The sequence below is a fragment of the Pristis pectinata genome, chromosome 33 (genome assembly GCF_009764475.1).
Source record: "Pristis pectinata isolate sPriPec2 chromosome 33, sPriPec2.1.pri, whole genome shotgun sequence".
Taxonomy (NCBI): Eukaryota; Metazoa; Chordata; class Chondrichthyes; order Rhinopristiformes; family Pristidae; genus Pristis; species Pristis pectinata.
The window spans coordinates 15,899,423-15,923,342 of record NC_067437.1 but is presented as its reverse complement, the minus strand read 5'-3'; the positions used below and the strand labels follow the sequence as shown (position 1 = coordinate 15,923,342).

Here is a 23,920-nt window from a genome sequence, read left to right as displayed (position 1 = left end):
TGGTTCCATTACATTTTGTTTCATGATGTGTTCCAAGGCAGCCAGTGACCAGCCCAAGGCGAACAGATAAGAGGCCAGAATAAGAGAAGCAAAGAGAATTGCAGGGATGAGGAAGTTACAGAAGTGGGGAGGGACAAGTTCTTGGAGGGATTTGTGAAGTAAAAAGTTTTATTAAAAAATTGCAATATAGATCAGTGAACACAATGATGATGCATGGATGGGATTGAAATATCCTTTTAAATGAGCTCAAGTTTATGTTGTATGAAAGCTGGGAACCTGGTTAGGAGAGTGTTGGAATAATTACATGTTGAAGTAACGAAGTTTCAGCAGTTGAGCGTAGCAGCCCCAGGGTGAAGTGTTTGTCTATGAGGGTTTATTTTAAAACAAGGTTTATTTATATATTTACAATAATTACATCATTCTCAATTCATTATTTACAAGTGTGCGTTAAATTGAAAATGGGGAGCTATGTGGGAGGGAAGGGTTAGATAGATCTTAGAGCAGGATAAAATGTCGGCACAACATTGTGGGCTGAAGGACCTGTACTGTACTGTAGTGTATGAAACATCAGATTAAAATACTGCCATCCTTATCCAGGATACATTGCAGCCCTGTGGTGCCCACCAGTCCCAGATGCCTGCAGAGAGCCCATGGACACCATGTGCTCCCTCTCCAGGGACACCTGCCCATGGACGTATCCTTGGAAGAAGGGCAGGCAGTCGGCTTGGGGGGAACCCTCACTGACCGGCTGCCTGGACCCGTGAATGGCCACCTTGGCCAAGCCCAGGAGCAGGCCAACGAGAAGGTCCCCTGACCAATTCCCCACCCTCCTCCCTGCACCAGATGCCCAAAGATCAGGAGAGTGGGGCTGAAGTGCAACCAGGAGTGGAGCAGCAGCCACTTCAAATAGTCAAACAGGGGCTGCGACCTCTCACATTCGGTAAATCCATGAAACACGGACTCCTCCAGGCCGCAGAAATGGGGAGGGGGTCGGTCCAGGGGAGAGGGTGGGCAGCCAGGGGGAGGTGCGGGTCCGTGGGCAGGGTGCGGTGGCGGCCTGCGGCCGGCAGGGGGAGGTGCGGGTCCGTGGGCAGGGTGCGGTGGCGGCCTGCGGCCGGCAGGGGGAGGTGCGGGTCCGTGGGCAGGGTGCGGTGGCGGCCTGCGGCCGGCAGGGGAGGTGCGGGTCCGTGGGCTGGGTGCGGTGGCGGCCTGCGGCCGGCAGGGGGAGGTGCGGGTCCGTGGGCAGGGTGCGGTGGCGGCCTGCGGCCGGCAGGGGGAGGTGCGGGTCCGTGGGCAGGGTGCGGTGGCGGCCTGCGGCCGGCAGGGGGAGGTGCGGGTCCGTGGGCAGGGTGCGGTGGCGGCCTGCGGCCGGCAGAGGGAGGTGCGGAGCGCCCCCCCCCCCCCTCCCCCACCGCCGCTCGGTGCGCGCGGAGCTGCGGAGAAGCGGCTGAAACCGGTTTGGATCGAGGGAGAAAACAGCGGCGGAGCCGGGAGACCGGGCGGAGCCGGGAGACCGGGCGGCGCAAAGCGATATAAAGTGCAAGGCGAAGGGTTGCAGAGTGGCGGGGTGCCACGTCGAGCCAGAGACCAGGAAATCCCAGGATCAGGGATCAGCAACTCATCCCAGGATCTCCCAGGACCAGGGAGCTGATCCCTCCAGGACCAGATTCCAGCCCAGGACAGGGAGCCGATCCCTCGACTAGATCCCAGGATCAGGGAGCTGATCCCTCCAGGACCAGATTCCAGCCCAGGACAGGGAGCCGATCCCTCGACTAGATCCCAGGATCAGGGAGCTGATCCCTCCAGGACCAGATCCCAGGACAGGGAGCTGATCCCTCGACTAGATCCCAGGATCAGGGAGCCGATCCCTCCAGGACCAGATCCCAGCCCAGGACCAGAACCCAGCACCAGATCCCTCCAGGACCAGATCCCAGCCCAGGTCGAGGGATCAGCCACTCATCCCAGGACCAGAGAACTGAACCTGGGATCATTTTCGACAGCTGGCATCTGATCCTGGTTTAGCAACTGATCCCTGGAATAGGAACTGAATCCAGCACAAGACCAGGAAGCCCAAGTCATCAGGTAACTGAGACCATACTTTGGCCCCAGTTTTAATGCTTAAACAAAAAAAACTCCCAGGAGCCCCCCAAAAAGAGGGAACTGAGACTTATTTTTAAAAAGGGCCAATAGCACTGTCTTTGTTCTGCTCTTTAATTAAATTTTATCTTCCTGATCCTCATGTGACAATTTAATAGCCAGGGAACTATTGCCCTTTGGCAGTTTATGGAAATTTCTGACAAGGTTGGTCTTGAGTTTCTGGCAAGGAGTGCTTTGTCGTTTATCTCCATTTGACTTGAAGGATTTTATAATTTTTGCTTATTTGTTTAAATGAATCAAGAGCTGAGGACGTTAATCCAGGATCGTGTCCTGAGGAAGAAAGAGAAGATGGAGGTTTTTCTGGTAAGTGAATGTACTTTGTGTAACAGGGGGTCTGGGAATATTTATAGTGAGGCAGGGAAGACCATACAGTCTGTAGAACCTATTCTCTGGTTCATTTTGATCATGCCTGGTCTGTGCCTCAGCATTAACTGCAGTCCTTAAAACCCACCAAAAATTTAACAGATGCACTTCAACAATTTAACCAATTGGCCAGCAGCTTACCATGAGAGAGATCCCTCAAAGCAAAATTCATTTCTTCCCCTCCCCTTGTTCTGAATTGATACACTCGAATAAATCTTTTCTATTTGAGGAGTACAAATCTATTCGGCGCAATTTTTTTTGCCCAGGATTTTGGGCAGGTTTATACTCCTTAGTCTGATAAAAATGTCCAGTGTAAAATGACTGTGGAGAGGGATTCTTGCCCAGCTAGGTTCAGTAAGTAAGGAAGACTTCCATGATATAAGGTGGGAAATTGGCTGTGACCTACGGAAACTATCCAGAGTTAGTCTCTGTCTGTGCTTGCTAGTATTCACTACATTAGGTGCCCTCAGCCAGAGGAATAAGCTGACTCACAAAAAGCAGCAGTAGTGGAACTAATGCTGATGGAACTGGGGTCTGGTTGGCAGTGGGGCTGGTGTGAGTCAGGTTTCCAAGCTGAGTTTGGTTTCTCTTATTACTAATTTGGAACTGGTTGTGGGTGATAAGGTTGTTAATACATTTCCTGACCATTGGCTTGTTTATTGCAGTAAGGTTGAATCAAGTTTGTTTACTAAAAGAAAGCACAACTTGTGTTTTCATAATACCTTTCACAACTTGTACAGCCAAATAAATTTCCTAGTACTCTCGTTATTTAGAGTATTTTGAAATGCCTCATTTAAAACAACACATAGTAAAAACAAGGACGAAATAGATCAAAACAATTTGACCTTCTGAGTTTGCTTACGCCTTGCTCTAAGAAAGTTTTGACCCCATCCCTTGAGTTTACTAATCCATTTACCTGATGAACAATAAACGCAGAGGTGGTAAATGACAGCGACATTTAAGAGCTATTTAAACAGACACATTAACCAGCAGGGAATCGATGGATACAGACCAAGAGCAGGCAGATGGGATGGGTTGGATTGGTATCATGGTCAGCGCAGACACGGTGGGCTGAAGGGCCTGTTCCTGTGCTGTACTGTTCTGTGTTCTATGGTGTACCACTGGGATCAGTGCTGGGGTCTTTGTCATAAATGTAATTGACTTGGATGAGCCCGTCTGTGGTCTGATAAGTATGTTTGCCAATGACACAAAGATTGGTGGAGTTGTAGATAGCAGAGATGGTTGCCTACGGATTCAGAGGGACGTAGATCAGCTGGAGAGTTGGGTGGGGCAGTGGCCCATGGAATTTAATCGAGACAAGTGTGAGGGAATGCATTTTGGGTTGTTTAATACGGGCTGGACATATACAGTAAGCGTTGATCTACAGAGGGAACTTGGAGTGCAAGTTCATAGCTCCTTGAAAATGGCATAATAGGTGGATAGATTAATGAAGCGGGTGTTTAGCTTGCTTGCCTAAATAAGCAAAGGTATCGAGTATCAGAGTTGGGACATCATGTTGCAGCTGTACAAGACATTATTTAGGCCACACTTGGAACATTTAATGTGCAGTTCTGGTCCCCGCACTACAGAAAGGATGAGGTAGTGCTAGAAAGAGTGCAGAAAAGATTCACCAGGATGTTGGCTGGAATGGGGAGCTTTAGTTATAAGGAGAGATCAGGTAGGCAGGCATTGTTCTCACTGGAGTGCAGTGACCTTATAGAAATTTATAAAATTGTGAGAACCAGAGGGTAGAAGTTAGCTTTTTCCAAGGGTAGGGAAGTCAAAAAGTACAGGGCATGGGTTTAAGGCGAGTGGAATAATATTTGAGGGAGATCTGATGGGCAGGTTTTTCCCACAAAGGGTGGTGGGTATATGGAACAAGCTGCCAGATAAGGTGATAGAGGCAGATAAAATCAGTGTTTAAAAACCATTTGGACAGGTACATGGAGAAGAAGGGATAGAGGGATATGGGCCAAATGCAGGAAAATGGATTAGCGCAGATGGACATCTTGGTCAGCACGGACACATTGGGCTGAATGGATTAGAGATCTTTAGCAATAAATATTTACTCCCCTGTTGTCTCCTAAATAGCACATTCACCCAAGGCAACATGCAGGATCTCAAGTTGAGGACTTGACTGGGAGATGGCTTCTCCAGCAATGCAGCACTCCCTTAATATGGCACTGAGAGTCAGCACAAAATTTAAGGCTCAGTCTGCATTGGGTAAGCAGAGGTTGGGTTACAAAGGTAGGATCCATTCACCCTGAAGAGCCAGAACAGTTGTAGATACTATCCAGGGAGCACCGGTCCGAGGTTGCAAGTAGCAGTCTGGCAACCGACTTGGGTCCAGCGTAGATGGGAGGCTCCGCAGTCAAATAGCAGGCATGGAGAGTGGTCACAGCAGAGCCCTTGAGGGGCGGATTGGGTGGGAGCAGAGGCTTTTCATCCCTGGAGAATGAAAAGGCGTTTTCCCATATGGAGTGAAGGTTTTCTAGGTCACCTTGAAGCCTACAGGTATGCACCTTGTTGACCGAGGGCTGGATCTGGGGCATCTGCTGCTGTATCCTGCACCTGCCCCTTCCCAGACTGTAAGTTACTGGTGATACTTAAAAGGACATTGATATCTGGGACAGGAGGGAGCTACTTCGTGATGGTTGTTTTGATTCTGGGATAGAAAAGACAACCTGCAGTAAGTTAATGCAGCGGAACAGTGTTCCGAGCTACAAGTGAAGGCAGTGCGACAGTCTCTCAGGCATACGACCAGGAAGGAGAGGGAATCAGCAACCCAGGAACAGGTGTCTCTCTGTCTGTGTGTGTGTGTGTGTGTGTCTCTCTCTCTCTCTCTCTCTGCCCCTCCCCCCCGCACTCTATCTCACATACACAGACTAGACAGGCCTCCTACACACCCTCTATTCCTTGCTGTTTGATTGGCCATCGGCAACATTAAACTGGATGTCCTGTTTCAGGGAGGTCATTAGCAGTTTATGTACAGGGCAGCCTGAAGGTCTGACAGTGCAGGATAACGTCTGTAGCGGGGGAGAACTCTGCCAATCGATGTGTCTTTGTAAACCATACCCCTCAGCCATTTTTGACCCCAATATGAATACAAACAAGTCTTGAGAGATACATATGTGACTCAAAAATCAAATTTAAGAATATAAAAAATATAAATCATGGTAAAACTGTTAGCTGGCCAGACAGGGTAGGTGCAGGACAATGGTTCCCCAAGTTGTGGAATCGAGTTGAGGACTGGGGGGGGTCACAGTCTTAAAGTGGCAGATTGTTCAGGATTGAAGTAAGGAGAGATTTCTACACAGAGAGTGGTGAATCTTTGGAGGGTGTGGAGGCTTAATACTATTCCATTTAATGGATATTAAAGAAATTAAGGTGTGTGAGCATAGGGCAGGAAAATGGTGTTTGAGGGAGATCGGTGGGGGGTGATAATGTTTAACACTAGAGCAGACATCAGGGGCCGAATGGCCTCCTCAGCTTCTATTTCTTATGTTCTCTTTAATATTTCTACTTGTCGAGCCCCTAGCTCTGTCTCCCCCTCTGTGTGGGATGTAAGCTGATATGTGAGAAAAATAATAGAACATCATCAAGGGTGTTCCCTTAATGTGGGTATTGTTAGTGTGTGACTGTGGATGTTATTATTTGTGTACATTCATTAACATATATGTATGAAAATTTTCTTCACTCCATTTTAACTTGTAACATTGTGGGGGTGACAAATCCCAAACCAGGAGGGTGTTTTCACTGGGCTGTAGAGTGGGATTGGTGGGGAAGATGGGGAAGACTTGTGAATAATGTTAAAATGTTGAAGACTGTGTGACCAGGCGGATCATCCTGGTTTATATCCTGCGGAGCAGGTGCTTTGAATCATTGGTGTGAGGTGTGTTGAGGAAGCCCAACTGGCTTTATGTTTGTTGAAAAATACTCAGTCATCTTAGAATTCGCATGTTTGTTTAATGTTAAGTGAAAAGAAGTCTGCTTTGCAAAGGATCAACAGAATTCCAAGTAGCATCAGTTTTCATTAATTAAAATTACTTTGTAGTTGTGGTGAGAACCATTCACATTATTAGCTTGGCCTTATCTTGGAGAACAAAACCTCTTCACAATTCAGGACCGGGTACACTGGAACTCCGCTTCCCAATTCCATAAAAATTTGCTTCTATAGGAACTCATTGTTCCCCTTGACTGGAGCTCCAGAGGTTCATATGTCCGGCTGACCTTCCAGAGCCGCCTTCTGTACGTCTCCATTGATGAGCTGAGGAAGATAAATCTTCTAATGTCTAGTTCCTGTTCTCATTCCTGACATTCCTGACACATGTAGGTGGATTGTTGAATTCCTGGGATGGATTGCCTACATCAGCAACTTGAAAGGATCTCCGGGCCCTGAGAGATCCATGGAATTTGAGTTGCTGACTGTTCTAACTCACTGCCCCATGTTCACTGATCTACATTGACTCCCAGTGAGCCAGCTCCTCAATTGTAAAATGCTCATCCTTGTTTCCAAATCCTTACATAGCCTCAGCCCTCCTGACCTCTGTAACCTTCTCTGTCCTTCAACCCCTTGAGATATTGGTGTGTTTCCAATGCTGTACATCCTCAGTCTCGCTTGATCTTCCCTCGCTGGAGTTTCTTCAAGTCTTGAACTTCCCTCCCTAACCTCATAGCCCTCTACCTCTCTCCATTTAGGATGCAGTTTAAAACCTACCACTTTGATCAACCTTCTGGTCATTTGCCCAAATATCTCCTGTAGCCTGGTGTCAAATGTCAAAGAGGCTTCTGTGACATGCTCTGGGACATTTTGCTAAATTAAAGTGTTGTATAAATACAGCTCGTTGCTGTTGGGCTGAGGCAGCCAAAGAGTGCTGATGTTACAGTGTCTGGTCTTGGTTGGTTCAGACCAGATCTTCCCTCCAGAGCTGTCTGCAACTTTACTGAATAGTCTTCAGCCTGAAAACAGCGGATCAGCTTTCAATTAAACCTCTCTCTCGAGTCGCCCATTTTATACCATCTCCCTGGTAGACTAACCAACTCCCTTCCTGTTCCCTTCCTCTGATATTGCCTTCCCAATCCCTGTGTTTCTGTTGTGAAAAAGCAAAGCAACTTCATGACTCTTCACATAAAGAACTGCACGCTGGATGAACCTGCTGTTAATGTTGGTGTCAAACTGCATCACGTTTGCCGGCTGAATTCCTTTCATCTTCAGCTGGGCTCTGAGCGGAGAACACAGGCGATGGAGACACCATCCTCAGGAGGTGGGTCAGCTGTGGCTTCTAGCACCTGCTGCTCCCTGGGATGGAAGGCAAAGCCAAGAGCTCCACCTTACAGGAGGACAGGCAGTGAATGGCCCCAGGCTGGTCCTTGCCATGGTGGCGATTGGTGGCAGCAGCTGTCACTCAGATTACCCAACCAGGGCGGTGCTTGTAATGGAGGAGTGGTGTGTCAGCACGACTCTCCATTCCTAACGCAGCAGCCACAATGTAAACCGCCAGTGAGTCATAGAGTCACAAAGCATGGAAACAGGCCCTCCAGCCCACCGAGTCTGTGCTAACCATCAAGCACCATTTACACTAATCCTATATTGTTCCTCTCACGTTCCTGTCAGCCCCCCCCACCCCCCCCCCCCACCACTCACCTATTTGCATTGCATATGGAAACAGCATTGGATATGGCCCTGGGCTAGCAACTGAAGTCTGTGTTTAAATGCTTCCAGCTTCCACCCCCACTAGTAGGAAGCTGAATTTCATAGACTTTGACTTTGTGCTGTCGGATTATTGTCGAATCCCAATGAGTCCTCTATATCCCACCAGGGAAGGGAGTGCAGCAACGTCAGACACTGTCCCCAACCGGAGTACAGAGCCAGACACCTTCCCCTCCCCGCAGCGGAGAATTGTATAAGGGCAGTGCCAGCAGTGACCCTGCCCCGGGAACATTATGTTAAAGTATGACCAGTACATGTTGTGAGTTGTGTTTATGTTCAGTGATCTGTTGCATCGCCCAGGGTTTCATGGAGCCCCCAGGGTCATTGTTTGTGGACAGGGGAACAGGGAGAATGAGCCAAGATTCCCAATTCATTTCACTGGGAAATGCATTGAGTTGAGGACAGGACCAGATTAGTGGTGACACATTAAAGGGTGAACAGCAGGTGCTAACGATTCAAACATCCGTGTGGGGAAGGATCACCGGTAATGGTGTACTGGTCAGGTCCCATGGCGTTATGCCGGTTCTGGGCGATCCCTGAAGGAACCATCTGATTCAGTGGGTCTGGTGCATCTGGACTGAGACTAAATTAGAATAATTTCTCATTGACAGTTTCCCTCTGCTTTCTTTCCCACTCGTACCGACAACTGGTCCTGTCCCATTGGTGCCAGAAATTCCCCAGTGACCCATGTGCCACCTATTCAACTATGTAAGGTATCAGAGCAGCTCCATATAAGCCCGAATATCTGTACACTTGCACCAAGAACTAAACAGGATTCTAAAGGGGGGAGCTCTCTTTCCCTCCCTTCTTCTCAGCTGCCAATTCCCAGGACATATCACAGCTGCCCTGAGTACATTACTTCATAGGCAGGTGATTGAGCATTGGGGCTCCTGGATTGATGCACTGTAGTAACACCCCTGTTCCAGTCTCCACTTTGGATCAGCAAGTCCTATTACTGGGACTAGAGGTGTTTGCCGTTTATATCAATGATTTGGAGTTAAAAATCGAAAGAGTAAATCTAAGTTTGTGGAGGCAGGAAATTAAACAAGATCATGTTAATAAATATACAAAAAGACTGAGTACCTGGCAAATTAACCAGTATAGATCAGTGCTTGGTGGGGCATTTTAATAGAAATAAAGAGACCACGTGCTCCTAAGATGGGGTAGTAAAACAGAACTAGCGAGGAGGACAGTGGAAGACTTGAAGAAGACACAGACAGGCTGGAGGAATGGGTGACAGATGGAATGTAATGCTGAGAAATGTGAAGTGTTGCATTTCAGTAGAAAGAATGAGAAGAGGCAACATAAACTAGAGGGCACACCGTTCATACGTGGCTACAAGAACTGGGGGTTATCTATGTAGTCTAAAAACAAGTGCTAGTCATGATGAATCTTTGTAAAACACTGGTTCAGCCGTGACTGGAGCATTGTGTGTAGTTCTGGGTACTACACTTTGGGAAAGATGTGAAGGCTTTGGAGAGGGTAGAAGAGATTTGCCAAAATGATTCCAGGGACAAGGTATAGACTGGAGCGTCTCTTTGGAACAGAGGAGATAGTGAGGAAATCTGGTTTAAGTATTTAACGTCATGAAGGGTGCAGACTGACTAAATATAAAGAAGCAGTTCCCAGTGGTGAAGGTGTCCATAACCAGGGACATAGGTTGAAGGTGATTGGCAAGAAAGACCTTTCTCTGCAGCAAGTCGTTTGAGGGTGAAATATAGGGGTAGTAATGGATAGTAACAAATTCCATTGTAACATTCAAATGGAAGCTGGATAAGTATCTGGAAAAAAACCTTTGCAGGACTCTGGGGGAAGGCTTGGGGAGTGGGAATAGCTGTATTTTTTTTGCATAGAACCAGTAATGGCTTGATAGGCTGGATGGCTTCTTCCCGTGACGTGATTCTGGTAACAAACGCAAAACATTAAAACTAACAACACAGGTTAACAACCATAAAACAGAGTAACTAGAGGTCATTCCTAAAGGAGCATCTCTCTTTATTTCCATATATTATAAAATTAATGCAAAAGCAGAGGGGAAGATTTGGAAGAATAAGAGACGTTATATGCAGAAGAAAAAAACTGAACAGAGTGAGATTTGTTTCTCGAGAAAGCTGAGGAGTAATTATTATAAAAGTCTCAAAATTATGAAAAGATTTAATTGAACAATTGTCATTTTCACTTTGGAGAAACCAATATTAAGAATTATAGATGTAAGAGATATGGAATCTGATCAGTAATTTAGGAGAAGCTTCTTTACGCGGTCACTGCCATGGGGAGAGATCGATGTGGACAACAGAGATCTATTTATTGGGGAAGCCAAATAAACGGGAGAAAGGAGCAGAAGGGGTTACTGATGGAGTTAAGTAACAATAGTGTGAGGAGACTCAAAAGAAGTATAAACATCAATGTGGACCAATTGGGCCAAATCACCAGTGCCTGCATAATTCTGTATGCACTATTCCTGAAGTCCTAATGGTTGTTCATCTTTTGTGTCTAAAAAGTGATGGATCAGTGACAAAGACTTATGTGGTGTGCAGTTCATTTTAGAACATAGAACAGTACAGCACAGGAACAGGCCCTTCGGCCCACAATGTCTGTGCCAAACACGATACCGAATTAACCTAATTCTCTTCTGCCTGCACATGATCCCTATCCATCTATTCCCTGCATATTCATGTGTCTGTCTAACAGCCTCTTAAACACCGTTATCGTATCTGCTTCCCCCACTCCCCCCCAGCAGCCCATTCCAGATACCCACCACCCTCTGTGTAAAAAAAAATCTTGCCCCACACATCTCCTTTAAACTTTCCTCCTCTCACCTTAAATGCATGCCTTCTAGTATTTGACATTTCTACCCTAGGAAAAAGAGTCTGACTGTCTACCCTATCTATGCCTCTCATAATTTTGTAAACCTCTTATCAGGTCTCCCCTCAGCCTCTGACACTCCAGAGAAAACAACCCAAGTTTGTCCAACCTCTCTTATAGCTCATACCCTCTAATCCAGGCAGCATCCTAGTAAACCTCTTCTGCACCCTTTCCAAAGCCTCCACATCCTTGCCGTAATGGGGTGACCAGAATTGCACACAATACTCCAAGTGCAACCTAACCAGTTTTATATAATTTGCAATTTTTTTTCTCTGTTCTGTATTTTCTGTTCATGTTCTGGTTTTTGCCTTGCTCCTCCAGTGTCACCCTGTGCTGAAGGCCTTCATGTGTGGATCTCTGAGTGGGACCTGCTCAACGCTGCTCTTTCAGCCCCTGGACCTGGTGAAGACTCGCCTGCAGACTGTGCAAGGCTCCGTGAACGGGTACGGGTGCACAAGGAGTTCAGAGCAGTGTTAGCGTGGGTTTATCAAGAAGGGTGAGGGAGTGAACCAAGGAGGGGAAGGAATTCGGTGGGGCTCAGGGCATAGAAATAGGTGCGAATGCCTCAGGATGCAGAGGTCTTGATGGGAATTGATGAAGGTCAGTAACAACGTTTATGGGCAGTGAGACTGATGATGTTCCATGGTTGGTTATCGGTGGTGGGGGGTTGCTAACTGCAGACTGTTCCTCCAGTTTTGATTTGAGGTCCTACTGATATGATCTGCCTAGCTGATTATTTAACCCCTCATACAAAGCTGATCCCCACTCCCCAACAGATGAGAAGCCCCAGACTTGATTCCTATTTCTTTGCTGGTCTTAGCATTCAAAAGCACAGTCCCAGGGCAAAAACATTGAGTGTAGTCCAGCAAACCTTGTTGGAAAATGCCAGTGTGTGAACATTGGATACAGGCAGGGGAGGACTTGGCTGTAGTGCCCCGTATTGTTAAATGTGTATTGATGCCAGGAATGGTAATGTAGATAATTTGTGGATGCTTCTGTCTCCGGAATGGGATTTAAAACCACAAGCTTCTCCCCTGGATAGAAGAGTGAGTCACAGCTAATATCTGATGCTGTTCACAGCTGGTTAACTCTTGGTGGCATTTTGTTGAGAGGATTTTCTGTATCTTTACTTTAGATCTGGGCGTATTGGAATGATCACCATTTTGCTGAATGTTATTCGCACTGAGCGAATTATCGGATTGTGGAAAGGAGTCTCTCCGGTAAGTGAGTGATGGGTTAGGTCCTTGAATCTTGCTGTGTTGTACTGTTTCATAAAATACATTGTTTAAGTGGAATGCCTGGTGTTCATCTGTTATGGAGTGAATGTGGGATGAATCAGTTGGCCTCAGTTCCTCCAGACTGAGGGCTGGTAGGGGATGGTGACCAGGATCAGGACCAATACCCTGATCCTGTTGGCAGTCCCTCTGGAAATTCCACTTGATGGGTTGGGAATGGGTTGATTTTCACCGTGAGGCTCTTCACAGTTGAACAGCTGGCATGACATTTACGAGGCTTGTGTGTATAGAATGGTCACCTTTAGTAAGAGGCTGAGGGCCACCAATGTGAACATTCCAGCAGAAATGGAGGGGTGGAAGGTGCAGGGTAACAAAAGGTATCCAAGGAGCTGAGAACTTGTGGGTAAATAGAATTGAGCTCTGGATCAACCGTATTCTTCTTGTCTGGTGGAGCAGGCTCGAGAGGCTCAGTAGCTGGCTCTTGTTCCTAAGTATTCAATTGGATCTACCATGAGATCTGTTGGGATGATTGTGTATTGGAGTTGAAGCAAAAAGTACATCAGCACAGGTGACCATGTGACCCATTGAACCTTGCTTGTGTGAGCTCTCCATCTGGGACACTAATCTTAACGCCTTCCGCTCTCTCTGTGCCAAGTGGTGTATTTCCCTTCAACATTCATCTAACCCTTGTCTTCCCACCTCAGGCCACTGAGAACAGTCATTCTGCCTTTAATGATGCCCTTCGCCATCAGCACAGGCCTGGGGTAAACATGAGCTGTCCTGAGTATGAGCAGTTTTTACTCTAGGTAGTAGTGGCTCCATCTCTGCCCAGTGACCACCAGGGGAGTGCCAGCACCATATTTGGCCCAGAGGTCCACATGTGGGTAAAGGAAAGTGACCAGAGATGGTAGTGCCTACACTTGCTGGGTTTTACAAGCTGCGTATTGTGGTTTTACACGTGGACCCACAGAGATTTTGTCTGTGAGTCTCAGAATTAATTCTTCTTTTTCTTCCTCATTGCAGTCATTTGTCCGATGCATTCCCGGTGTGGGGATTTACTTCAGCACACTCTACTCCACGAAGCAGCACTTCTTCAGGTGAGCTAGAGAGCTGAGCAGATTTTACCATGTTCACCTTCTGCCTCTGAAATCTGAAGTTCAAATCTAACTCAGGATGAAGCCAGTACTTCTTCAGACTTCAAGAGTTCAGTGTGAAATCCTGCTTCAGTCAACACATTGGTGGCTGAGGCAGTTTAGGGAGAGCTTCACTCTATAATCCAACCCATGCTGTGTCTACTATAGGGATTATTTGATGGGATAGTGTCAAGGGAGTTTTAAAACTGTGCATTGTCTGCCCTGGGACTGCTGAATATTTAAATGGGCAATCTGCAGGGAGCTTTCTTCTATATCTCAATTCATGTTTTATCTACCTTGGGAATGTTTGATGGGACAGTGTAGATTGAGCTTTACTCTGAGTATACCCCATGTTGTGTCTGTGCTGAGAGAGTTTGATAGCACAATGTGAAGGTATCTGACCCAGTGTTGTATCTGCTGTGGAAGTGTTTGATAAGACAGTGCAGGGAGTGCTGTGGTTTAGTAGCCCTGGGAGCCTTTGATGAGATGGTTAGGAAAATCTTGACTTATATCCAACCCATACTTTTTCTGACATAAAGACACTAAATGTTGGAAATACTCAGCAGGTCAGGTGACATTTGTGGGGATAGAAACAGTTAATGCTTTGAGTTGATTACTCTGATCAGACCTGAAACATTGACTCAGTTTCTCTCTCTCCAGATGCTGAGTGACTTGCTGAGTGTTTCCCAAGGTCTTCCGTTTTTTATTTCAGATTTCCAGCATCTTCAAGTTCTTTCTTTTGCTTTTCATTCCATGTTTTATCTACTCTGTATGTGTTTGACTCCATAGTTCTTAACTCCATAGCTGTTGTATTGACGCAGGGAGAGTTTGATGGTGCCGGGTAGCTGTAGGGGGAGTAGAAGGGTCTCCAGCTCTTGTATTGGTGGTGGGGCTGGGGCATGGTGGTGGTGGTGGGAGTCCCCAAGGTTGACTGTGTCTACGAGCGAAGAGGTGGTGGTCTTCTGGTTATATGCCTCAGAGAGAAAGAGAGAGAGAGTAGAGGGAAATGGTAGGTACAGCTCCTGTGAGAGATGTCTGATGGTGGCTTTAACATTTTGGACTTGGGTCCTATTTAGACTGTAACAGTAAAATATTTTGTTGAAGGAAGCTGCGTCACTCCCTGGAATGTTGTGGGAGGTGGGAACGACGTGTGCTAAATTTATGCACAGCCTGCAAATGGGCATTGAAACTGCCTTGTGCCCATTGGCACCATTTTGTGGAATCACTGTGCCAGGGGCACTCGGTAAGTCCACAGAAAGGAGGGGTACGGAGGAAGCCTGTGGCCCTGAGCTGCTGTGCCCCTGAACTCTAGGCCCTTGCCGTCCATCCCGTGAGGGGGTGACGCTCCTCCCATATGTCTTAAAAACTGTTTTTCGTCTCCAGCGAGAGGAGCCCAACGGCGCTGGAGTCGGTGGCTTTAGGTGCCAGCGCTCGCACTGTAGCGGGCATCTGCATGTTGCCCGTAACTGTGGTGAAGACACGATACGAGGTGAGTTTTGCACCTGGCTGGATGGATTTCAGGGCTGTTCGGTAGATCTATGGCAGGCTCAAGTGGGTGGGCCAGGGCTGTATTTGTCCAACAGACCTTTACCCTGGGTCTTTGGAGTTGAGGAGAATGAAGGGTGATGTTATTGAGACATACAAGATCATTAGGGGGCACGACAGGGTAAATATCGAGATGTTTTCACTAGTGGGAGAATCTCAAACAAGGGGATGTAGGTACAAGATTAGGGGCAGGTCATTTATAACTGAGGTGTGTAGGAATTTCTTCTCGCAGAGGGTGGTGGGTCTCTGGAATTCTCTGCCCCTGCAGGTTGTGAAGGATGGATCATTAGGGGTACTTGAAGAGGAAGTCAATACACTTTTGAAGGATCAGGGAATTGAGGGCTGTGGGGAGCTGACACAGAAGAGCAGATGAGGCCTAGGGCAGGTCGGCCATGATCATATTGAAGGGTGGGGCAGGCGAGGGGCCAAGTGGCCTCCTCCTGCTCCTATTTTGTTATGATATGTACTTCAAATATTACACTGGTGGTGCTGGATGACTAGATAATTGGAAACTGGAAGCAGGGTAATTAAAGGTGGGAACTGGTATATTCTGGGATACTGTGGATACTGACTCCAGTTCAGGCAGGGGGACAGAATTAAATCTTTGTGGTTGTCAGTCTGCAGTGTGAAGTGAGCTTGGTAGCCCTGTGTTCTACTCAGATTAGGCAGTTCAGCCCATTGTGGGAACTGTAAATTTCACACTGCTTTCTAAGACTGCACCAGATACTATTCCATTTATATTATCAGCTCCTGTCCATTTTTTAACTCTGCCTTCAGTCTCAAAACCCCTCTGAAGTCCTCTTCCAAATAATTTCTGCCTCAGCCCATTCTCCTAATCTCCATACACCCAGCTCTTTGACCTTTCTTCAATGTCATTCCCTGCCTCCTCTAAGATCCTTTGCTCCCTGCTCCCACACGTCCTGAGTTGTGTTCTGGTTTAGTGCAAGTTATGTAGAGGGTCAGGAGGTTGTGATCGGGGATTCCACCTGTGGTTAGCCCAGCACCAGGAAGATAGAGAAAAGACGGCAACCAAAAGATACTTTCTTTATCAAACACCAGTCACCTACCACTGCCAGACCAACTGCAAATGGAGTACCAGGCATTTGTGTGGATCTGCTTAGGGTCCCTTTCCAGTGGGTAATGAGCCTGGGGTGTTGTGGTTGTCTTATCACTTGTATGACCTGGTCACTGGGAATGTTGAAGATCCCCAGCACATATTGAAGAAATGCAGGACATCTTCCTGATTTTCCAGGATAACCTTCCTTCCTTCAAAAAAGCCAGATTGACGTGTTGTCCTTTGCTGCCTGAATGACAACTTGGCTGCTATCTTCTCTGGACTCTGTGTAAAAAAAAAACACTGTGCATTTAGAGTTTTTCATGGTCTCTGGATGTCCCAAAACACCCTACAGCCAATGAACTACACTGACGTGTAACAACTGGCAGCCAAGTTGCACAAAGCAAGAGCCTATAGATCTATTAACCTGTTTTGGGGATTTTTATGTTATTCAAGGCACTGAGGAAACTCGCTGCTCTGTGGAATCTTTAAAACCTTCTTGGACAAGGACACTGAGTGTCCCATCTGAATGTTGCCACTGAATGCGGATTATGTGGTTGGGTATCTGCAGTGAGGCTCATACCCAATTGATCAGGATTTGAGGGAGCCCGTAACATTGTGATAACTTGTGAAAGGTCTCGCCATTTGTCCCAAAGGGCAACAGTAGAATCACGCAAGGAAATATAACTGCACCTGGAGCACAGGGAGGAGGGTGGGAGTTCAGGAACTGGGAAAAGAAAATGCCTCACAATTTGTGTCTGTGTCTGCAGAGCGGGAAGTTTCGATACGAAAGTGTGTTCAGTGCTTTGAGAAATATCTACAAGACCGAGGGCGCACGGGCACTGTTTAGTGGACTGACAGCCACGCTCCTCCGTGATGCTCCCTTCTCTGGGATTTACCTCATGTTCTACACACAGACCAAGAAAGCAGTGCCTGAAGGTAAGTGTGGGTGTTCGATGTCAGATACTGGAGTGGAGGGGTGGTGGAGCCGTTGTTTGATACAGACATTGGTTACATTGCTCCTGCTTTGCTGTGCAATATCCTGGCAGTAAGAGTAAGGCAAAGACCACGTTCTCCATTATGCCCCGCACATTCCAATCTCCAAAGTGGGGATCTGGTTAGTGGAGTCCATGTTATTCCTACCTTTTCCATAAACATTTTCTTTCTAAACTTGTGACATTGTAATTACAGGAGCAGGAGAGGGTCATTTGACCCCTTAAGTCTGCTCTGTTGTTCAATAAGATCATGGATGATATATTCATAACCTCAGCACCACTTTATAACAACACAACTTTGTGGGCCTGGAGAGCCAAAACCATTACTGCTGTAATTATAATTGGCAGAGTCTATTGTAAGGGTGAAAATATTAAAAAAGGAATAAAATATCCTACTTAAAAATGGCATCCCAGTTAGTACAACACACCTGGTCTATATATATATTTCCTCCTTCAAACGTCTCAAGACTGAGTGATTTCTAGTTTTCTCTTGAAGAATCTGAAAGTCACCTGGCGTAGAGATCACTGAGGTTTACCATCTTGCTGGGTCTTGAGCACAGGCTGGTCAGCATTGAGGAGCACACAGCTGAACCTGTTAGGACAAATTACTGATTAGATCAGAATACCTGCTGGGAGATGGTCTCTTGCACTTCTGTACTTGTTGAGGAACCAGTGGTGTCACAAGTATTTAATACTGGCTTAGTGCAGAGTAATTTGGAGCTGGAGGGTTATTTAAATTGAACAGACAAGCTAACATTATCAGCATCATCACACACAGTACAAATGTGTCCATACACTTCCATCCACCTGCTACAGGGCACTTCCTTCTCTTGTCACCTTCACCCCTACCCCAGAAATAGCCTGGTAATCTGAAAGAACAAGAGGTTTTCTTCCTCACTTTGGGTATTGGATCCCAGACAAATATAGTAGTGGACCTCTCTTTCTACATGTTGAGGCCCTTCCTCTGTTCCCAGGTAAAGGTAGCTCCCAACCAGTCGTCTGTCACCTTTTCAGACGAGTTATCCCTGGTGTCCTGGTCAGTGCTTGTCTCTGAACACACAGCAGCAGCCATTCATCTTAGAGACTGGTCAGGGCTTCATTTTGATATCTGCTCTAAAAGACTGCACCTACAACACTGCAGCAGTTCCCTCAGTATTGGACTAGAGTGTCAGTACTACGCTGCAGTCTCTGTTGTGGGTTTTGAACCATCAACATTAACTAAGATAATGTTACCTCTGACTGTATCCTGCTTTCCAAAGGGCCACAGTCTAGGGCAGTCACACCCTAAGAAGAACTCACACCACTGACACCTCCTGTCTGACAACCAGACCAGTTTATCTATCCATTCATAGTGGAGCTGGAAGAGGCTTAGACACTTGGAATGTGCTGCTAGAGTGCAATGGAAGATGATTCCATAGCAACTTTCAAATTGAGGTATGGAGAAAGCCCAGAAGGTCTAATTGAATAGCACTTTCAAAGAAGCTGGTACTGGCACAATGAATTGATTGGCTTCTGTGATGGAAGATGCTATGAGTTGGTCCACAGAGGCACCCAATGATCCTAGTGTATGACCATGACAATAGAGAGAAGTAAATAGAATGGGAAGCAAAGCTACAATGAATTAAGGTTTATAGACAGTAACTGTGCAGTACACAAGATGGTTTCATGGAGGTAGTGAGATGATGAATGTGGTACTTGGCAGAGCTAGATGGGTTCACAAAAGGGAGTGACTGGAATGCTTTGGTCAAATTTAATTTTCTTTTTATTGTTCAGATCAGTATGAGACGCCGATTGTCCCTCTGATTAACTTCAGCTGTGGCATCGTCGCAGGCATTTTGGCTTCTTTGGTGACGCAGCCAGCAGATGTCATAAAAACGCACATGCAACTCTCTCCACAGAAGTATCGGCGAGTTAGACACACCATCGTCTTCATCTTCGAGGTACAGCCAGTTGGCCACAAGTATTTCTTCCTCTGCTTCTGATGAATCTTCAAACTCTTTTTCAAAATACTTAAAAATATGGTTTTCATTTCCCATCCGCTGTAAACCTGGCTCTGAAATGGCACCAAAAGCTCCCAATGCATCCTCTCCTGTCCATTGTCCCCCATGACTTTGTGTCATCTTATCATTTTTCAACATCTGAACAGCCTGGCCTTCTGCACTGACTCCTGTCTATCCTGCACCACTATGATCCTGCCTCTTCCAGTCCACAAGTAGTTGCTCATTCCCCACCTAGGCTTACAAAATGTCAATGGACTACCTCAGTTTATGGCTTCCTCTGTTGCATGGTTGTTGGCAGTACTTCCTGATAGTCATTACATCCACTAAAGGCAAAGAGTGGGTGTAGGCCATTCAGCCCTTCAAGTCTGCTCCATAATTCAAGAAGGTCACGACTGATTTACGTTAATTCCAGTTTCCTGTTCCATCCTCATACCCGATGATATTGTTAATATCCAAATTAGTTTTCCCTCTTTGTCGACTTTATTCTGAGACATATCTATACTGAAGCTGAAGGACAAAATGTCACAGGAGCTGGCGCTGGAGGGAGAGGTGCAGTGGTGGAAAATTTTATTTTTAATTCATTCATGGGTTGTGGATTCACTGGCAAAGACAGTTTGTCCATGATTGCCTTGGTGGCAGAGAGCAGCCTTCTTAAACGACTGCAAGCTGTGTCCTCACAGTGCTACTGAGTAGGGAATTACATGATTTTGGCTTGGTAATAATGAAGAAGGAGTGACATATTTCCAAGTCAGGATAGAGTGTGATTTTGAGGAGAGCTTGGAGGTGATGGCATTGCATGTGGGAGCTACTATATTATTTTTTAGTGGTAGAGATTACAGGTTTGAGAGATGCTGTCGAAGAAGCTTTGTTGCGGATGGTGCTCACCTCAGCCCTTGTGCACTGGTGGTGGAGGGAGTGAAATACTTATGGTGGCAAGTAGAGTGCCAATCGATCCAGTTGCTTTGACCTAGAAAGTATCCAACTTCATGAGTGTTGTTGGAGCTGCACTCATCCAGGCAGGCAGTGAGTACTCCACCACACTTCCGACTTTGTAAATAGTGGAAAGACTTTGTATAGTATGGGTGAATTCTAGAACTTAAGGCTACAGGGTCTGTCAACGGTGGATGTAAGATTAGGCTAGGAGAGGTAGTGGGATAATAGAATTGACAGTAGTGGATTGCAGGTATCTCAGAGGGTTATAGAGCTGGAAGTAGTTACAAAGATTAGTTTGGAGCAAGGCTAGGGAGGAATTTGATAACAATAGGGAGAACTTTAAAAAGTAGTAATTTGGAGAATGGATGCCAGTGTAAGTCAGCAAATAGAGGGGTAAATTGTGAATGGACACAGGCAGTAAAGTACCTGATGATTTGATGTGTATGTTGCAGGAGACATTTTAGTGGAGCGTTAGAATAGTCCTTAAGTATTGAATGGAGAACAATTAAGGCTTGAGCTCCTTCTTTATGGATTGTTGGTTTGATTCATTCTCAGCACCAAAATATTAACTCTCCTCTCTTCCCTCCCCAGAGCCATGGTATTGTGGGATTTTTCCGAGGTGCCGTTCCTCGTTCATTGCGTCGATCACTCATGGCTGCCATGGCCTGGACAGTATATGAACAGATGATGACCAAGTTGGGCCTCAAGTCATGAAAAGTTGGACAGTTAAAGGAAGAACCTTTGGATAATGGAGAGAAGGAACAATGTTGCTGGAGTTTTGGGTGCTGAGACTTCAATAGGCCTGAAGCCTTTGAGTGTGAACAGTGGTACTTTTTCTTTGGTTTAAAAAAAACTGGCTTCATTAGCAGAGTGAAGTTTACACTCTTTCAACCGAGCCAGAGAATTCCTGGTAGCCATGCACATATCTACAGTAACCTCAAGCCCTGTGCTGTTCCACCGAGGTTATGTAACTGCTAGGAGTCACCTGGTTGTAACTCTGGACCTCTGCCTGACCTTTTCCCAATGAGCTGCTGTTTCACAGAGCTATTGGCCTTGAGACAGTGGAAGCCAAGCAGCAAAGCCAAGGTTATTAAAAATACTCCGGGCATAACCACTTGACAGAAGCTGTGCATAACTCCTATTGATTGTGACCAAGTCCAGTTAACAGAGTGGAGGAGTGCTTTACCTTGTGTGAGATAAGAACACAGAGCTGATTGTGACAATTGATCTATTTCATACTATTATTACCCACATTAAACAAATAATTATGCTTTATGAAAGAATACGTGTGTGAATGCATGCCAAGTCATTCAGATCAGGAAAGATCTGGTCTGCAGCGTTAGGTGAATTAACAAAGGGGTGGCTGCCATTGCCTTCTGCTCCCTGAATTGTGGGGTGTGGGGAGAAAGGAACCTCTGTTTCCAGCTGGTTATTCGTTTTCCAGTCATGCCCTAACATGCACATGTGCGTTGGTTGTAATTCCCACCAAAGTTGAATTGTCTATATGGCTATCATGCTCGATCATGAAGAATGATTGTTTGGGACTAGGAGATACTTGGTCACTCAAGGATACTTGGTCACTCAAGGATGAGGCTGTATTATCAATGACTGACTGGGGGGTGTGGGAGATGTAGTTCTGGTAGATGTTGGGTAGGTTGGTTTCTTGCACATTGAGTGGATACTTTAGGTGTCACAGTGAGCAGAGGAGATCACATTTATCATGATTTTTATTGTGGCAGCCGGTCTGATCCTCAAGTTCATCCCTCAGCTCCCAAAGCAAGATTCATGGGCACTTACCCCCTACCCATCCCTTGCCCCCAGCAGTTAGCATTTCCAAGGTACTTAACCAGAGATCAGCAACTCTCCTCACCCCAAGGGTTTAAAGAGTCCTAGCGTTAGATTCTTGTAATTCCCCCAGTCCTCCCCCAAGGCCTGGTCTTCAGTGAATAACCTGCTTTCTGAATCCATGATTCCATTTTCTTTGTTGACACTCCTTCACCCAATACTTGGCCAGAAGATTCTGATGCGGGTTTCTTGCCCATGGGCTGGGAGAACATGGAGAGTTGTTTGGAATCATGCTGCTTCATTCACACTGGGACCGAGAGTAACAAGAGCTGGAAAACACCAAGCAGAGGCCACAGGCAGCAAAGTTCAGATGGAGAAGAGATAATTTTATCTGAAATTGGATTATATATTTTCCAGTAGTGTGTTCTTATTTATCTCAATGGCATGAATTATGAAATGGTGCCATTATCATTGTACGAACTGGAAAAGAGTTAATGTTTTTTGAAAGAGGGAAGTAAAGCCAGAATTGCTGCTTTCTGTGTGAGAGATTAACCAGAGTTAATAGACTTTGGAGTATTATGCAATCAGTATGACGCAGAATGAAATGTTCTTTTGACTGGAATCTGGTTCGTCTGGCATTGTGCCAGTACTGGAATGGTTACTGACACAGAGGTGGAGTGCCAACAGCGAGGGGGAGAGATATAGGGTGTCAGGTTCCCTGTACTGGTGAGGGGAGAGTGCGCATTGGAATGGGGGTGGGGGGGATGAGACGTTGAAGAGTGATGTTAGCAGTGAGAGGTTCTATGGGTCAGTGTTGGAGGATCCAGCAGTGTGACATCACTGAGATGTTTGAACTGCTATTAGCTGTAGTCTAGTTTTGACCTTTAAAGCTGTGATCTTCCTGCCAAGTGCCATGTTATCTCATGAATCTGCCCAGTCCAATCCACAAACACCCAAAAAGCCCCAGCAGATGCATGCTTGTGTTTCTTACTCTCAGGGTGAATCAGTGAGGCTGGTTGATGGGAATGGGCTGTTTTTGGTGCTATTGCCTCATAAGTAGAGAATGTCAAACTTGTGATCTCTGGATGTTACTGGGAAATTTGTATTAAACTTTTATTTCAATGCAGCTCCCAAATGCCCCTATGTTAAAAGCTTCACAGTAGAATGATAAATTATTTGTAGGTTTTAACACCTCTCAAATTCTTGTTAGATAGTATTAATGGAGCAAGTCCAATTATACCAATCCTAGGTATTTTGTTATACTGCAGCTTGAATATCTGCTTTATTTTGGGATGGTTGTTGAATCTAATTCCATTTGACTACCCCACCCCTTCTGCAGCCGCAACTTTCCCAAGCTCACCTGCCCCACCCACGTATCATTCAAGTGAGCCTGGTACAATTGGGGTTCTGAGCTTTCCTGACCCTTGGGGTTGCTGCAGAGATCAGTGCTATAATGCACTCAAACTAATCCTGATCAGTACAGGCACTCAAACACATCTATAACTCTTGTCGTTTTTTTTAAGATTGTTAATTCTAATGTTCAACATTAATTGTTGGAATGTTGAATGAAAACAAAATGTGCAATAACTGTCTCTGGGATAATACAGAAAACAGTATGACAAAAGCAAATGACTGCAGCTGTTGAAAACCAGAAATAAAACCATAAAATGCTGAAACTACCCAATATTTGTGGAGAATTAATGTTTCAAGTGAGTGATCTTTGATAAGAAATGGCCGCTGTTTCTTTCATTGTGAATACTGCCTGATCTGTTGAGTATTTTCAGCATCTTACGTGTTTATATTGGTGTGGGAAATGAATTGGTTAATATCAATAGATGGAAGCTGAAGGAAACCATCTCTGCCATTTTTATATGATTAGGTTTTGGACAGAGCCTTATCTTTCTGCTGTTTGGATGTTAGGGGTTGTCCTGCTACCCCTGTCTCAAGCACTCCACTGGTGAAATTTACCAGCAACAAACATGAATTGGATAGGGATCTAAATATCCCTGGGGGAAAGGAGAGAAATAGAAACATATCTGACTCTCCATCCCCTCCATAAATGTGATAACAATAATGTTGGTAGTGCTGAATTATCCTGACTTAAATGTGGTGCATAGTCCAGTGAACAGACTTGACTGATAGAGG

The 23,920-nt window shown here is 45.9% G+C and overlaps 1 protein-coding gene across 3 annotated transcripts; it reads left to right on the top strand.

Annotated features, from left to right (window-relative positions):
* Positions 1–1,353: 1,353 nt before the first annotated feature.
* Positions 1,354–23,454, top strand: slc25a38b (solute carrier family 25 member 38b). 3 transcript variants are annotated; one of them, XM_052043255.1, is made up of 9 exons: positions 1,354–2,082; positions 2,399–2,460; positions 11,417–11,538; positions 12,231–12,315; positions 13,354–13,427; positions 14,847–14,952; positions 16,833–17,001; positions 18,831–18,997; positions 20,582–23,454. In XM_052043255.1, the coding sequence occupies exons 2-9, from the start codon at positions 2,446–2,448 to the stop codon at positions 20,702–20,704; spliced, it is 861 nt and encodes a 286-aa protein (XP_051899215.1). In that variant the 5' UTR covers positions 1,354–2,082; positions 2,399–2,445; the 3' UTR covers positions 20,705–23,454. The 3 variants fall into 3 exon arrangements, with proteins under 3 accessions (XP_051899215.1, XP_051899216.1, XP_051899214.1); XM_052043256.1 differs by lacking the exon at positions 1,354–2,082 and adding an exon at positions 2,089–2,301; XM_052043254.1 differs by lacking the exon at positions 1,354–2,082 and having other exon boundaries at positions 2,308–2,460.
* Positions 23,455–23,920: the final 466 nt, after the last annotated feature.